This window comes from Cygnus olor, chromosome 14 (assembly GCF_009769625.2).
Source record: "Cygnus olor isolate bCygOlo1 chromosome 14, bCygOlo1.pri.v2, whole genome shotgun sequence".
Classification (NCBI taxonomy): domain Eukaryota; kingdom Metazoa; phylum Chordata; class Aves; order Anseriformes; family Anatidae; genus Cygnus; species Cygnus olor.
Window position 1 is genome coordinate 8,915,853 of NC_049182.1, and position 17,182 is coordinate 8,933,034.

Below are 17,182 nucleotides of genomic sequence, written 5' to 3' on the forward strand. Positions count from 1 at the left end.
AGAAAAGGAGAATGAATCGGAAAAGCATGGGGAGAAGCCAGGGGCTAGGGGACTGTCACTCGGAAGGCATGCTCTTTCTATCGAGCTGACACATTATAGGCACGGATCCCACATTCATTGATGTAAGTGAAACCATCTGTGCCACAGATCTGGTCCTGGTCCGGCGCTTGGCCAGGGGGCCCCGACTGCCATCCTCAGCAGTGTCCTTGTGGCTCAGCCTTAAAGGGAACAGACAAAACAAGTTTCAAGCAATACATTTCCAAATATTCCTCATTCTTCAGAGGAATTGAAGGGAATTAAAGTTTTGCTTCTATGAGTGAAAAACAGGCAGAAAGGAATACGCTATGTGAACTCTCTTTGTTTGCAAATTCACAGTGTGTTTAAACTTACGGGGCTGCACCTCAGCTGGTGGAAATCTGGAAAGCCCTCCCAGGCTGAGTGGCTATGTGCCAGCTGGAGATCAGCTCCCTCCCTGTGCTGCTTTTTTCTTATCTACATCTTGATCGGTGGAGAGCATGCAACCGGAGTCCAGAGCATGGCAAGGAATCAAATACAGTTGTATCAAATGATAACAGCAAGAGAACGAATGTTTCTGAGTGTCAACATGCTGATGGACAAAATAAATGTATACCAGAATATGTACTTTTAAGTATAAAGGGCTGAGGAAACATTTTTTCAGTCCCCCAAATTATTTCCTTTACTAGCAGACAGTTAAGTAGACCTTTGCAACTGATGCACTGAGTTTGTATAATTATTTCTGAATTTCCTTTACCTGAGGAACATATAGCGATATAAAAGTAGTAAAAACAACATCATTGAAATATTTTTGTGCCGGGAGAACAGTTTAAAAAATCAGTGGGATGAGCTGCGTCATTCTCAAGCACCCCTCACGATCAGCAACAGAGAATTTAGGCCCATCCACACGCCTCTAGCAAATGCAACATATGGAAGAAAAGCTAAAACAAGGCAGATTATCAGCAAACAGTTTTGAAACCTATAGCTTTTTTTGGTAAAGAGTTTGAATGATGTTTAGGTACAGAGACTGTCAGTGAAAAGGGTTTTTTTCAAGTCAGATGGGTGAGTGCTGATATACACCATGCTGATAAATGATCAAAAATATCTTACAGCTCAATATAAAAAGACTATGTTAAGTACTGTTTTCTAAATCCCACTTATCAATCAAGAAATTAAATGATTCCCCTCATTCTTCCTCCTCTTTTTTGTTGTAAGAAAAATGACTACAGTCTCAGAAAACATTGATAAGGCTATAAAGATAACTTTGACAAATAAGGAAGGGGAGAAAACATTTATAATTTTACAATATCGCCTCTGCAATATGCATTTACAAGTCACGATTCCTGAGGTCGGACCATTCTCAGTGTGAAATACATGGGAGTTCATCAGCTCCAGTGCTGCTCAGGACCTTGGTCCCCAGAGCCAGAGCAGCTGTGAGGCGCTGTGCAGAGCCAGACCTGCTGTGTTTTAGCAGCAAATTTTAGGTGCCTGATGTTGCACTTGCAACAGGCACTGGGAAGTCAGTTTTTTTTTTTTTTCCTTCACTGTATCCTTGCCTGAGCGCATGAGGCTACACCTGCAACTATTGCTGTTCATGAAAAGAGTGCAAAAATAAGAGTTCACTAAACCCTGCCCTTGCATCTGATCCTTTAGCACCTCTTTCCAAGTTTAATAAATACATACATAAATAAAAGCTTAGCTTGACAATTGAAAGGTCTTTGAGAGTAACCTGACCGCTCTGAAACTGCCCAGGCTTTTGCCCCAGGTGAGTAAGAAAGTCAGACTCAGGGTCTGCAGCATCGCACATCTGAGAAGCAAGAGGCGGGAGGCCGAGCAGCCCATCGCCCTCGGGCTGGAGAAGGTTGCTCCTTCTGATCTCACAGGCTTCTGAGCACTGAGCTCAGGAAATGAGCTCTTGGTGCTCCCCAGCACAGGAACCTCTGGCTATCAATGGCCAAGCACTCATCCAGCCAAGTCAGCCAAGTACCTTAAAACCATCTTTCAGGTCTCTTCATGACTCTGTTGACCTGGTATTGTTCTACCTCTCTCCCAGGCCGCCAAAATTCAATGTTTCCTCTTGAATGTGCTCTTCTCTGCCTGGCCGTTGCTTCTGTATCACCACGAAACAAAAAGAAATCATTTAACTAACAGACCCTCAGTAAGTGATCCTGGAACAGCTGAAAAACAGCAGTGCAGCACAGAAAACATCTCTGTCCATGAGACGGCAGCTGTCCTACTTTTATAGAGTGATATTGCTTCATAAAACACCCCCTGAGCCTGGGTGAGTATTTAAACTCCAGTATCAGGCTTTTGCCATTTTTTTGTGGTTTATTCCATTTTGTACTTTTATACAAAGCCTACTGGCAAATACTGCATGGCAACTGTGTCTAATGACCACTTTGGCTTCTGCCCTGGATTGCCCTGACTTCTCCTCAACTTTGTGCCTCTCTGAGTTCATGTTTGCCTTTGGTGTCATCAAACAATGAGCTCCACAGAGAAGGATTTTGCACGTCTGTGCCTGACTAATGTCATTCAGTTGGATCCTGACTGCTTTACCGAAAAGGCCTGCAAAAGCCAGTATCGGAGCTAAGTCCAAGTGAAAGCCTGCCAAATCCACAAAAACTTTGTTCAGGTCTTATCCCTCAGGATAACCAAGTAACAGTTAAACTAGATTAAAGCAACATATGTTCTGCAAAAACACCTTAACAGCAAATGGCAAGAAGGTTATATAAACTAAAGGAACGTTTACATTAGGACACAGACTCAAGAAAAGCACAATAAGCCATTGTTAGTTACAAATCATCTTGAAAAGTACATGCCAGCATGGAATCTAATAGCATGGAGGTACTATGGCCTCATTCCCTGATACAATACCCACAGTATCTCCAAGTCAGGAACATTTGCCTTTGCCCTATTAATCTAGCCTGACAATTCAAAGAGTGACTTTCCAAACTGGTCCAAATAATTGTGTTTCTCTGGTAAACTACAATGGGACATTGAAGGAGGGAGGCTTTAGCTATAGCCCAAAATAAATCCTTTAACCCCCAAACATTGGAATTTCAATAGCCCTAGGCTGAGGGAACCAGAGTGGAGCTGGTGGGGGTGGCCCCCAGGTCCTCTTACCCCCCCGACATCCACACAGACCCAAGTGACAGCAATTGTACCACTGCATACCAAGCTCCTTGGTCTGAAAAAAGTAGGTGGAAAAAATTGTCGTGCAGAAATGCTTTCCTGCAACTTGCTACATATTCAGTTAAATCTGGTCACAGGCAATCCCCTGCATCCTTTTCCTTCCCAAATGGCTTTAGAAGGCAGGTGGCTGCAGTGATTTACTGCAACCTGTTCCCCACTGCATGGGCGATTCAGGCACCAGGACTGAGGCTGTCCAGTAACATCAACAAATCAAGGTATTTACTTCATGCGTTGACACTCCTGCTCTGCGACCCTGAAAGAAGCTTGATATTCCCCTCCTGGAGCTTGTATCTTACACAGCACATGGCACTGAGGTCAGTTCAGTGGAGACAGGCTGGGATCACCTCCTGTGACAGCAGTTGCTGCCTCTTCCACAAGACAGGCTGCACAGGCAGTGGAGGCAGCAGGAGCCAGGTCAGGGGCACCTGTCAGCTACTCCGTGAGTTTCCCTTTCTAGCCAACAGCAAAAGAACACTCTTTTTGAGAGCAAACCATCCACCCCACCTTAGACATTGCCCTGTGGAGGAGATGGACCATGCCACCCTTGAGGTGAACGTCTCCCTGCAGTGACTAAAGAGATGGAGCACACGATCAGGTCACACCGGGATGTTAAAACTTAGGTGAAAAGAGACTGTGAGGCATAAGGAAATGCCAGAGAGATTCAAAGGGAGCCCAGGTCCCTCTTTGGAGGGGGAATGGCATGGACACCTGGCAGGAAAATCTTTACCCACATTGTTTGGTAGAGCAGAACATCAACAGATGAATCAATGAGCACCAGTGCAAGTACCATGCTGGGGAGGAAAAGGGTGAAAAGGTATGAAACAAAGCACGAAGACATATAAATGTTGCCAAGTGAGTTTATTGACCAAAACGTGTTTCAGGAGCTTAAGGAGACAAAACAAGCTGAAGGAAAGCTGTTGGGGAAGATCAGCCCATGAAAAGTCATGTGCAAGGCAGTTTGTCTTCCTGTGCTGGACTCCACTGCAGAGTTAGCATGAGGACCTGCTCATGAGGTTGAGAGTCCTGTTGCTCGTCCTGGTGAAAAGAGGAGAGAAGGATTAGACACAGACTATATTCAGTGCTGAAGCCCTGTTTCTCTCTTCACTAGCCCAAATGTTGGCTTAATGTTGACAGAAGGTAAAGAACAGTCTCAAAAGCCCAAATATTTACTTTCATTATTATCATTAAAGGAAAGATGACAGGTTTTAAACATTTGATAATATCCAGCTAGTTTGGTGAAGTACTTCTCTCATGCTCTGATGAGCTTGTGGGACAAACTGCATGCTGGTGAAACTAAGCAAACTGTCTTTGAAGTTAAAAAAAAAAAAAAAAAAAAAAAAAAAAAAAACACCACACAACAGGAAGCCACACACAGATTGCCAGAAGTGAGTGCTTTGCATTTTCCTTTAAAAAGCAAACACCCCACCTCCTTGCAGAAGTCATGGTGCACCAGAAATGTCCTCCACACACCCGTAAGCACTTAGTCAAAAATGCCTTACAAAAACAGCCCTACATTTGTAGCAGGTACAGGAATTAAATGCGGAGAGGAAGGGTTTTACTTCTATACGTACAGGTATGCATTGCAGAAAGTGCATTTGTTGCTGTATGTTATGCCATCAGAGCCACAGTGGGGCATATATTCCATGGTGCAGATGGGAGAGATTTCTGTGAAGCCACGGCAAAAATCCTGCACACACAAAGAGGACATGAGACTCTGCCTGAGAGCAAACCATGTCCCCCCAGCACGAGCAATGACACCCCACTGAGAAATGAAACTGCCTGGAAAATTATGAGAATAACCAACTCAGCTCCCTCCTGGTGGCAGATGTGACCTCATACTATTCCTACCCACTGCCACATCCTTTCCCCGCACTGTTACAGAGCGATGGGATGGAGAGCAGCTGTTCTATGACCAATGTGAAATTCCCAAGGGCTGCATGCTGCTCCTCTGGTTTGTGACCCAAAGCAGGGGACAGCTCCCCATGACTGTAACAGATACTGGACCTTGCTCTTTGTCCCCATCTTTTCCCACTCACTTTTGTAACATCCTCTTCACAGCGTCCATTCTTTCTTTTGCCAAGATTGGTCCGATGCTCCCTGGAAGAATGAGGGAAAACATTAGAGGCAACCTTTACTGTTAGAACCATGGTGCAAGAGCACAGCCTTGTTTCTGCATAGCACACAGATTTTCAGAAATATTAGCTTAGCATTAGCTGCATAGCATTAGCAAGAGTGTGCCTTTACGGAGCGGGGGTGTATCTTTTGGAATAATGGTCTCCCAGTCAATGAACACTCTTTGTGGAGTTCTGCGGGCAATGGGCCTTGCTAAATGCCCATCTCAAATGCCAACCATGGCAAACAGGGCAACAGGGTAGACAGAGGGGACCCATCCAGCACGGTGTTTCAGATAGAGTCCTTGTGCATTACTCAGCCCTCAAGGACGTGGTCCAGCCACAGCCACTGTGGGTCCCCCCAGGAGAAGGGCAAGTACTTACAGGTTGTGGGAACACAGTGTGCACTCGCTGGCATAAGTGACACCGTTAGTAGCACAGACGGGATCGTAGATCATGGTGCAGGCCATCAGCTGTCTGCCATCCTTCAGCGTGGAAGTTGGGTACTTGCTGCAGTCAAGCTGTGAAACAAAGACAGCAAATGTGCCATGGTGCCCAGACACAAACCCCTGTTTATGCCTCTGCCTTTTAGGATCTGCCACAGGACAGATTATGGTTATTTATTAACTCATTCTTCATTGAAAACTAGCAATTTCATTTCATAGCCTTATGCTGGAGAAGACTGAATCAAGGCTTGAAGGTGCACATCACTCATTCAGCTCTGTATTTATCATGATGCCCTTATACCTTGCTGAACCTACTGGGATATTGCAAAATGAAGCTCATAAATAATCAACAAATCAAAATGGTATGATTTATGCACTTCCTGCAAGAGAAGCTGAATGTGACCAAGGAGTGTTTCACGTCCCACAAGAATTGAGAGGAGATGTGCTGACAGGCCTTTTGTTGCAAGGGGCTGGCTCTGAGTGTTGAAATCTGCCAGAAGGACTGACAGCAGTTAAAAATGATTTACACCAGTTGAAGAACTGGCCTTGTGTTTTAGCAGTCCCAGTTTCTCCAGTGTGAGGTCTTCCTCACTGATTTATGTATCTCACCCGGCCTGAGCACAGACCGTACCCAGGAAACAAAGGAATGACATTTCATAGTCTGTTTGTATAGAAATGAAATATCTGACTCAGGATGTTGACTCTTTCAAACACATGATAATGAGATGGCTTTGTTTTTCTATTCCCCAGTGAGTGTAAATAGTTTATAGCTGGCCAAATATATTTAATCTGGTATTTTTACAAGATTCACTGTTGGTATACACTGGATTATATTGTATTTACACACATGCACACACAAAAAAAAAGAAAAAACACCTCAGAGAAGTTTGAATCCTCTGGTACATTAGGTATGGGAACTCAAAAGGTGGGTAATTTTCTAATTTTTGCAGCACATCCTTTTGCAAAGCAAGAGTATCTAGAAGACACCAGGTAGCTGGGGTCACCTGCGTCCCCTTCCCATACTGCCAAAACAGACTGCTAAGTTCCTGCAGTGGCTATGATAGACTGCTGTGGGAAAGCAAATTTTTCCTTGTAATGCTTTAAGTCATTTATGCTACCTGTTTCATAAATCATTCCTCACCTGTCCTCTTCTCTTTCGTTCCATGACAGACTGCAGGAAGTGCACAGCGTTCCTGCTGCCGGGGGGTGGTGTTCACCCACAGGAAAAAGGGCAGCAGAAGCTGCATAACCCAGTGGAGGCTACACCATGAAAACCAACCAGCACTCCTACAATTAGGCAATAAGCACCCCCTCAAGCTCTTATTTTTCTTTGGGTCCCACTTACCTGGGGAACTTCCTCTACACACCTTCCATCATGCCTCTTGGCAACGCTGGTTCGAAATTCACTGGAAAAAGAGAGAAAGCAGAGTTTTAAAAGCTCAACAAGCAACTTTGGTGATCTCTGAGAGGGTGACCTGCAGGGCTTACATGTTGTGGGCACACAGCGCGCAGTCGTTGCTGTAGGTGACACCATCGGTCCCACAGACCTCCTGCAGGACGAAGGGGCAGGCTGCAATGGCTTCGCCGCTTGGGGTATCTCTCAGGTATGCAGAGCAATCAAGCTGGGGAGATAAAGTAACAATGCTGGGCCAGCTGCTGGGAGCTGGGAACGTGCCTCAGCTACAGTCTGCCGGCTCTGGTCCTCCAGATTTTGAAAGCTTCTGCCAGAGGAAAATCAGGGTTGGTTTTAAGTTTGGTCTTCCATTAGAAATGAATTATGTAATTGTAGCTGGGTTTGGTATTGCCTGCTAACAGAGGGAAGAAAGGAATAGTGGACCAAAAAGATAGTTATCCTAGACTAGGATGTTTATAAGTTTCAAAACAAGCATTTGACCAAAGGAATCTGATTCAAGAAGTTTGTCATTAGGTCCAGTTTGACATTAGGTCCAGCCTGGCTGAACGAAACCTGAGGTTTTGTTTCAGCATTTTGAAAACAGCAACAAGAAACTGTTTTACCAGCTCCTGTTGCAAAAATCTTTACAACCAGTTCAAATATTTGAGGATAAATAGGCAAATATCTGTTGATGACTGTGGAAGTCAGTCTACACTAGCTAAACATCTGACACTTCACAGTCATTTTGCATATTTTCCCCAGTGTAGTCTCTCTTATTACCCATATTTCCCACACAGTCCAAGAGCAAATTATAGCAAAGACAGCATTATAACATCATGTCTTTACTATAGAAAATATATCTCATTCCCTGGGGACGCATGAAGTTATTTTCAGTGTTTTATAGCTGCTCTGCATAAGCAGAATAAATGTGCTGAGATGTTATCAGCACATATTGTTACTGTGCATGTTTATACAGCTATTTCTGTATGCATACCTGGAAGCAGATTTTTCTTGGCTGACCACAGCACAAGGATTTTTTAGCCTGTCTACTGCAGTGGAAATCCTAGCACTGAATGAAAACACAGACATCTAACACAGCTTTCTGTCCTCTCCTACTGTGCTAAAATGGTCTGCATGGTTCTTGGGCTGCCTTTGGTAGTTTCTGTTCAGAGACCTTTTGTTTCCCAAGCCCTGGCCTATTCCCCTTCTCTGTTGCCCAAACGTACAGCCCCTTGGCCGCAGCTGCTGCAAATGGGTAGGGAGCACTGCAGCACCAGCACAAGGCACAAGCACCCCCCAGCTCCTCCTGGAGACTGGGCAGTGCAGGAGAAAGCACTCATTCTACTTCTATTTACACTTACTGGAACGCTCTTCTCCTTGCATCGTCCATCGTGGTTTTTCCTAACGTCAGTCCCATATTGTCTGAAAGGGAGAGGCCAGTGTTAGCTTGCTTACCGGCTGAGCCCTGTGGCACCCAGCAGTCACAGAGCGGATCAAAATCTTAACCAGCGCATATGTTAGAGGAGGCATCTGACAGCTTAATTAACCAGCTTCCACCCATCATTACCAAACATAATCCTAAGCAGTAACAGACCATTAAGATCTACTCATAGCAGTCCCATCCACTTTTTCCTCTGCCCAAATCCCACAGCCCTCACAGGGTGCTCAGGCTGGTGGCTGGCTCTCCCACAGCTCCCTGAGGAGCACAGACAGCACATCAGGAAAGGAAACAGAGGTGACAGAGCTTCAGGAGTTTGAAAAAGGAACAGAAAGAGACACGCAGACATGCCAGTATCAAAAGGGAAGCCACCTGGAGTACTAACCATGGCTAGTCACTCCAAAAGTAAATCCTATCTGCAGTACTTACACGTTATGGGCACAGATGCCACACTCGTTGTCATAAGTAAATCCGTCTGTGCCACAGACTGGGAGCAGGATCCGTGGGCAGCGTACCATACGTTTACCACCATTAAATGTTCTTGCTGGGTATTGACTGCAGTCAATCTGCAAAAAGCAGGAGTGTTGGCCCTAGGGAAACCTTTGTTCTCCAAGACAAACCCTAGCATCATCTCCTGCTTGTCTCTGTATCTTTTACACTGGGATGCTGAAACAACATTTGTGCTGTACTTCAGTTCTCTCAGAACCAGCATGAGTCAGTTCTGCATGAATCCTCTCATTCCCAGGAGGAACTACACAGCACTGTATAGTCTGCAAGATGCCAAATCACTAGGGCAAGTAGCTCAGTCAATCCCAAATGCCATTCAACTTCACTTCTGACCCAAGGAGGTTACATTTTGACCAAAACTGTTTGCAAGATATGCCAGAAAAGCAAATAAATAAGTAAATAAATAAATAAATAAATAGTCTCTTTTTCATTCTGCACTATCAAAACAAACAAAAAAAGGCAAACAAAATAGTAAAGCAAGATGGACTTTGCTGGTGATGCATTTGGAGGTCATCTTCAAAGGAGGCTCTAAACCTCCACTGACCACGTTCCATGTTGTTTGTGTGTCGTACACGCATTAGCATGTCCTAGATGCCAGCTCTGGGACTCACTGTCTCAGTACAGAACTTCAGGTGTGCTCCATATACTAGAATACATCCTCAATGCAAAAGTTGGTGTAGGTACCAATTCATAATGTAAACTCTGTGTATAGCTCTCATATGCCAGGGCTGTGCAGGCAAGGAGGACCCAAAGGACACCTGCATCAGGATGGACTGGAATATGTAGGCATCCTTAACAAGAGGGGCTGACAAGACTTAAAGGACTTGTAGAGAGAGCCAGGCTTCAAGCCTGCTCACTTTCAGAGTAGAGGTAGCCTCAGAAAATACATCAGTAGGTAGAGACAAGGGGAGAAATATGCCTTATATTGTATACTCACATCAGGAACCTCCTGCTTGCATTTTCCGTTGTGCTTCTTGCTGACATGGGTCCTCTGCTCTCTGGAAGAGAGAGATAATCAAGTTGAGTAAGTAAAAGCTTAAACTCTCAGTCACACTCACATGCAAAATGAACCAGACATAGCTTAAAGCAGATACCTAAAAAAACAGGGCTTCAGCCTCTCTACAAGGTTGTATCAAGATAGCTGCATTACTCTGCTCATTAACAAGCTCCTCACGTCTTCTCATAACATCTAATTTAAAGCAATATTCTGAACTATTCCTTCCTCTGCTCAGTCACTGCCCAGCCTACTAGTCTGATCCAAGGAGCCATGTTCTGACTCTTGCAGGTTTCCTCTAATGAGAACGAAGAGGGTGTCACAGAAGGAAACTCACTATAAACCCCCAAATAATCTGTTTTTTAAACACACTTTAAGACATAGGCATAGGCAGCAACGTAGAAGGGAGGTTCCCAGTACTGTGAAGCACTGCTGGCCACTTTGAAGGAGTGGGGTACGTATGGCACTTACACGTTGTGGGCGCAGATCCCGCACTCGTTATCATACGTGAAGCCATCTGTGCCACAAACCGGATTCAGGATCCTTGGACAGGCTATTAATTTTCTGCCATCTTCAGCGACTGTTGATGGGTATTTACCGCAGTCAATCTGCCAAAATAAGGAGAGTTAGCCCCGGTGGAGCCTTAGCTATGTGGGAAAAGTCAGTGCAAAACCTTTTCGTTCGGTATCCCACCTGAATGGAAAAAAAAATAAAAAAATAAAAAAATAAAAAAATAAAAAAATAAAAAAATAAAAAAATAAAAAAATAAAACACAGCCATCGTAGTTTCTGTGACAGAACAAAGCCCTGACACACTTAAATTAAACTGTATCAGAAATAGGCTGAATATTATCCTAATTCTTTAGGAGCTGAGAAAAAGGACCTATCTTGGAGAATGAATTCTTCAGGCAGAGGAACATGTATGAAATAGTAGGATCCCTTCTCATAAACAAAATGGTCGTGAAAACATTTTTCACTCGCTAGAAATCTGACTAATATTGTTTTGGTTTGTGTTAGTTTTCTCTCCAGTTCTCCAGCGCCGTGATTACTTATTAATTCTAATTCCCTGTAGTTAAGCATGGGATTTGAAGGGCTAAAGAACGGCTATCTGTCAGTTGGAGAATGAACTTTCTGCATCTCCAAGTTTTTGTGCTGAAATATATAAGCATTTCTTCCTGAGGCACTTGCCTCTTGGCCCTGTATAAATACACAATGAGCTATACCCTATAAATATGTACGCTCATTGCTCTTATGAATCTCACTATGTCTGTGAAAGCAACCAGTACGGGAATTTTGAATGCTTGTTGCAAAGGGTGGAAATGCAAAGGGAGGAATCTCCAGAGAGAAAACTGCCAACCTGTACAGCACAATGCCAGGAAAATCTTGGGCCTCCTCTTCTGTCCCTTTGATGTGGAATATATGGAATGACCCTCTCTTTGGGACAGGGAGGATGCAAAAAACATCCGCACTGGGCAGAAAGCCAGAGGATGGACTGGGACCCTTAAAAGTCCTGTCATACCATCCTCTTGCAGTTTCCTAGAGAAATCACTGGGATTCTCTCTGTAAAACAGCCCTAAGAGAGAGATTTTGATTTCTATTGCACTTACTGAGACAATATCCAGCTTGCATTCTCCATCATGCATTTTGGTAATGTTGGTGTGATGTTCTCTGGAAGAAAGAGGTTCTTTGGTTAGGGAGCCTTGAGAATAACTTTTCCTGTCTCCCTCTAGCCACTGGGACAAGAAAGGCCCCACCCACCACAAAGAACACAGCAACTGGCTGAGTTGTCTGGATGCACCCCACAGATAGTAGCAACCACTTGCTGAGCAGAAAATGCATGGTATTTCCATATCACATGGTATTAGGAGCAACAATTTGATCTGTTCATGGTTCTGCTCTGGCTCTTTTGTGATCCCCCTCATGAGCACAGAGAGAGAATGGGGAAGAAAACTGAAGTTGGCTGGAGAATTACAAGCAGCCAGCTTCAAAGAGACTCACCAAGACACCTGCCTTAAGAAAGCCTGGTGTTTTACAGAAGTGTTTCCAAAAGCCTTAGCTATTGCTAATTATCCAGAAGGATGTTCTGCAGAAAAGACTTACGCGTTATAGGCGCAAATCCCACATTCGTTGTCATAAGTGAAGCTATCTGAGCCACAGACTGGTTGCAGAATCCTTGGGCAGGCTACCAGGACACTACCACCTTTTGCAGTTTGTCTGTATTTGGCGCAATCAATCTGTAAAAATAGCAGGAATAGAGAAAAAAATAATAATAAAAAAAAGAATTAAATAAAAGTAAGTCTTTATGGACAACAGCAGAGCAAGACATTGTCTTACTGTTGCGCATACCGTAACATGATCTGGCCTGCACTCTCCATCATAGTCCTTCTCAATGTTTGTCCTGTGCTCCCTAGAAGAAAGTAGACCTGTGTCAGGAATTGTGCAGAGCAGTCGTCACCACCCGGCTGGCAGTGTCAACACCTTGGTGCTAACTCACATGTTCCTCTGCACAGCCCACCTTTGGGGGACGGAGCTGCCACCCTTACCCCAAGTCCCCTACCTTGCCGCTTCCGCGGAGTTTCCAGCAAAGCTCACCTGTTGTGGAGGCAGATCCCACACTCGTTGCTGTACGTGGAGCCATCGGTGCCGCAGACTGGCTGCAGGTTCCTTGGGCAGGCCACCCAGAGGGTCCCATCCTTGCTGATGCTGCTGGAATACTGGCTGCAGTCAACCTGTGAAAGCAGCACAACATCGTCCCCAAGGTCAGCTCCTGCCCAGAAAGGACAAGCCACACAGCCTCCCACCTCCTGCAGCAGTGCCCACAGCTCCAGCCGGGAGGAAACCCAGAGGTATCATTTTGAACCTGCTCAAGCTGTCAAGAGCAGGGAAACTTCTCTACAGAAGTTTTTGATTACACCTTCCTGCTGGGGGCTGGTGGAGGCACGACATGGAGGAAGGACAGCTGTGGGAGAGACGGTGCCTAATGAAGGCATCTGGTAATTGGGAGCCTGGCCGTACTCCAGAGCCCCTCAGCTCAAAACCTGATCGTTTCCAATCATGCTACAGTCTCTGGTGAGTTACAGGAGTCTCGTAACTGCGTGGGAAGAACCTGCAGACAAATCCATCATGCAGATCCTGCCGTTTTCCTCAACCCAATATAAGGATAGAAAAGAACACAATAGTGTGGGTCTTACCATATAGAAAAAAAATATCAGAATCATGGTCTTTGATGCTTTCAAGCATATCGTCTTAAGACAGCTTTCCTCTTGACGAGGTAATATACTGCCCTTTGACTCAGAGTAACTCGATTATATTTAAGAGTTATTATAATAGGATTGTATAATTACTTCTTGCTTTCTTCATTTTACTTAATGAACTGAAAATAGTATAAATGGGGGGGTGTTTTACTTTCTCATGATTTGGCAATATCATTCAATCATGCACTGGGAAATATTATTTGAACAGCCAGGATTTCATTAGATTTAATCCACTTGCTCATCAGGTAATTATATACTGTTTCTATTTTACCAGAAGCTCAGAATAGAACAGAATAAATGGAAAAATCTGTAACTCACCTCAATTCCAAAGGTAATATCTAAAAGAAAAGTAGAGAGAGAAAAGAAAAAAATACATTTATATTGATGTGCAGAGATGACATGCAAATCTTCCTATGAAACAATTAAATTCAGTGACTTGTTGATTGGTTTATTGCGTTTAAGAAAATGTAGTCTTACATTATGTTAGTAAGTGGTCATAAGATGAATTAAAAGTTACTAAATAAAGTTTCATTCCACTTTTGATGGCAGATAGAAGGGGGGAGACCACATGTATTAATCGGTTCCTAAGACATTACAGGGAAGCGATATAGGCATTTTCAATTCTGCACTCTGAGTTTAACCTCTTCTAAAAGATTTTGTATTTGATTTCCAGAAGCTCAGATGTGCATTTAAGATGGCTGTTGATCACCAACACTATCCATCCCAAGACACAAACTTCTCAGTTACCGGGAACGGCACAGTAAAGTTTACAGAGCGATTCTAGCCATTAAAGTTTGCGCTTATGTTGCTCACACCGACATGGATGCCATTGCAAACAGCTTTGCTTTGCCCTTAAACCCAGTAGTTCCACATGCAAGCTCCTGCCCTGCACTAAGACTGCTGCCTCAGCAATTTCCTCCTATAAACCAAGATGAAAGCAGTCATCTGCATGAGGTTTGCTGAAACCTGGATCTTTCAGTCTAATTATTTGCTACACTCTCAGGAAGAATATTCTTTCATGTAATAAGGCTCTCCTGCACATTACAAGACCACAGTACTTTTGCTGATCACCCAGCCACTGGTTCAGCTAAAGCAACCTATGCAATAGGACAGGAAACACTCACCTAAGAAGCAGCAGAGGGCTACAGCCGCTCTCACAAAGAGCCCGGTGGTCTTCATGGCAGACAGCAGCAGTGCCACTACAGCCCACTCGCTCTCGGTGTGGGAGAGGAAGGGCACAGGTAGGAGTGGGAATATATAGCGAACTGTCATATCAAATGGTCCCACCTTATGATGTAACACCCAATCTGTCATCAGCATGGGAAACCAAAATGTATTTACCCAGCTCTGGATTTCTAGCTAATGATTGACGTGGGCACGTATGCCAGGAAGGGGCCTTTTGTGTGGCTTGAGGGGAGCCAGCAAGTGGAGAGCATGCCAGGGCCCCTCCACTCCCGGATCTGCCCCAGCACATTGAAGGCTCTCATTTACCCTACGACTGAATAAATGCAATTAGGTTTTTCTCCTCCGCTGTAGTTTTCGACCAAGCTCCTAGCTGGTAGCCAAAACTCTCATTATTTCACCTTGGAGCATGATTTTGCACTCTTCATCGCTACATTCCATGTCAGTTTGAGCCCAGGCACTTGCAGCCCAGAAGGTTACCCCATTCTCTCTGGGAGAAATCCTGTTCTTCTGCCTTTAAAAAAAAACTCAGCAGAGATCTACTCCATGTACCAACTTTCTCTGTATTAAGGCAAGGAACAAAACCATGAAGTTTGGTCCCAAATCCATCTTTTTGGCTGTTCACTGATAACTCCTGTGGTACCCTCTGTTCACACACTACCACCTCCCCCGTTGCCCGTTCCTGACCCACCTCGCCAAGCCTAAATGACACCATCCCACAGGGTAACAGGTCAAACGCTTTTGCTGTCTGGATAGACTAGATCTACTGTACTTCCTTTATCTAGGAAGTCAGCCAACTTTGTAAAGATTGATATTAGCCCATACACGATTACCTTCCGGCACATTCATAGTGTACATTAATCATTCCTTTACACTTCATGTCTTGTTTTCTTCAAGCTTCAACTGAAGGTTTGCCCAGCATTAAAGTAACACAGCTTAGATCAGTCCTGAACATGTTTTTCTCCTTTATTTAAGCAGATTTTTGTCAATTCTATAGATTGGTCTCAAAACAAGTCTCCTCAGTTGGGATCCTAGATTTTCCAAGTTTTTAAGTTTTAATCTTTCATATTCTGTACTCAGTAGTAAAAATCCTTATTTACAGATCTATTTTTGGCATGATTTAAACAGAGTGAGCTCAGGTTGAATCATCCCAGTATTATTTTTCTAAGAGGAGGACATCAACACCCTTCTCACTTGAAAAGCAAATCCACAATAACATGATTTGGGGGATTACTTAATCAAAAATTCTGTTTGGTCCTCATATCCAGGAGCTCTGCTAACATTAGTAGTTTGCAGTGTGCATCTACAAAGTTAAAGTCTCCCCAGATACCAACATTTCCAGCTATGTTGATGCCTAGTGATGTTACAGAGGTCTCTATTCATATATCTTGCTTTCGTTACTTCCCCGAAATTCAGCCTAGATATCTCCTGCCCTGTCCCTTATCTCAACAACACCAAGTGTCAAGGACTCCAGAGCTTTGGACCAACACAGCTCTCAAGTACAAGGCTCTCTATTCATCCTGATCACCATATCCATCTTTCTCAGTGCTTATTGAAGCCAAGTCTATCATCAATTAATGCTGCCTGTCAGAGGAAAATGCAACTTGACAACTTAATTGCCAGACTCCGTAAAAGCTGTCACGGTCAAGCAAATCCCTGCCAATGTCCACAAAGATGACACCTGAACCTTATCGGCAAGGAGACATTATCTGCAAACCAAATCTGCAGTTAAAATAGATTGACTCAGCATGTTCTGTCAAGATCACAGCAATTGTCTTCCAGCTAAGTTATTAAATTCGGGGAATGTTTGCAATAGGAGATGGATTAAAGGGACAGAATAAAAAACACCTGTCGGTGATCTAGAGGAGGAACTGGAATCTAGAAAACAACACTTCAGCAGTAGCCCATGTCTGCTGCCCCCCACCTCAGCTGCAATGCAGTGCTCGTTCACTCACATGGGCCAAGAAAGGATGTGACCCCTTTGAGGCCAGAAGGCAATGAAGCCAACCCATCTGTTTTTCAGAAATATATGCAGAATTTTTTTTCTGTTTCCCATCCACAAACCAAGTGTGCAGATGTCAATACACCTGTGCTAACACTGAGGTATTTCTTTTAGGACCTTCAGCATCAAGGGAAAGTGTGAATTTTCATGTGTGTTTTGTTTTTTTTTTTTTAACTTGCAACAAGTTGCATCTACATCTTACTGTTTCGAGTGACCCACTCAAGTGGAGTTGGTCATACCTTCATTTTGAGAAAAGTTTTGGAGATCTCTTCCAGCTCCCTGTCTTGTGCTGCAGTCCTGGTTGGATGGCTGGCCAGCAGGATGTCCCCTGCAGCAGACTGGAGCAGGGCAGGTCCAAGGGCCTGGACAAGAGCTCCATGTACCAGGGAGACCTTTGCAGGACAGGAGGCATGTGCTAATGGGTGCTAAATAGGAATCCTAAAGAGAGGAGGGCCCATTCACCAGTCCCTGAGGCAAAGCAGGTGGGCCATGGAGCACAGCCTATAATAATCAAGGGAGATAAGGGTGAAACCCATATGCAGGAGTTGTTTGGAGGGGTTCAGCATCAGGGGGACACCCAGGCAGTCAGAAGAAATAGCTCTACAGCAGAAGGCCCTCCTACGTGACTGGCATGAGGCTCGTGCAGAGG

At 44.3% G+C, this 17,182-nt stretch overlaps 1 protein-coding gene across 1 annotated transcript; it reads right to left on the minus strand.

Moving 5' to 3' along the window:
• Nucleotides 1-4,050: 4,050 nt before the first annotated feature.
• LOC121077740 (ovoinhibitor-like) lies at nt 4,051-16,613 on the minus strand. The gene is made up of 16 exons (XM_040573196.1): nt 14,474-16,613; nt 13,668-13,687; nt 12,688-12,824; nt 12,442-12,502; nt 12,196-12,329; nt 11,703-11,763; nt 10,568-10,704; nt 10,040-10,100; nt 9,025-9,161; nt 8,519-8,579; nt 7,253-7,386; nt 7,110-7,170; nt 5,703-5,839; nt 5,244-5,304; nt 4,779-4,894; nt 4,051-4,242 (listed from the first exon to the last, which is right to left on the minus strand). The coding sequence occupies exons 1-16, from the start codon at nt 14,667-14,669 to the stop codon at nt 4,197-4,199; spliced, it is 1,560 nt and encodes a 519-aa protein (XP_040429130.1). The 5' UTR covers nt 14,670-16,613; the 3' UTR covers nt 4,051-4,196.
• Nucleotides 16,614-17,182: the final 569 nt, after the last annotated feature.

What these genes read in the sequence shown, in the direction of transcription:
- LOC121077740 (XM_040573196.1), bottom strand. Translation starts at nt 14,669, where the DNA reads ATGCTGATGACAGATTGGGTGTTACATCATAAGGTGGGACCATTTGAT. An exon ending in GGGATCTGCCTCCACAACAG is followed by an intron (nt 12,503 to 12,687) that starts GTGAGCTTTGCT and finishes ACTTTCTTCTAG; the next exon opens with GGAGCACAGGACAAACATTG. An exon ending in GCAAGGAGAAGAGCGTTCCA is followed by an intron (nt 7,387 to 8,518) that starts GTAAGTGTAAAT and finishes TTATCTCCCCAG; the next exon opens with CTTGATTGCTCTGCATACCT.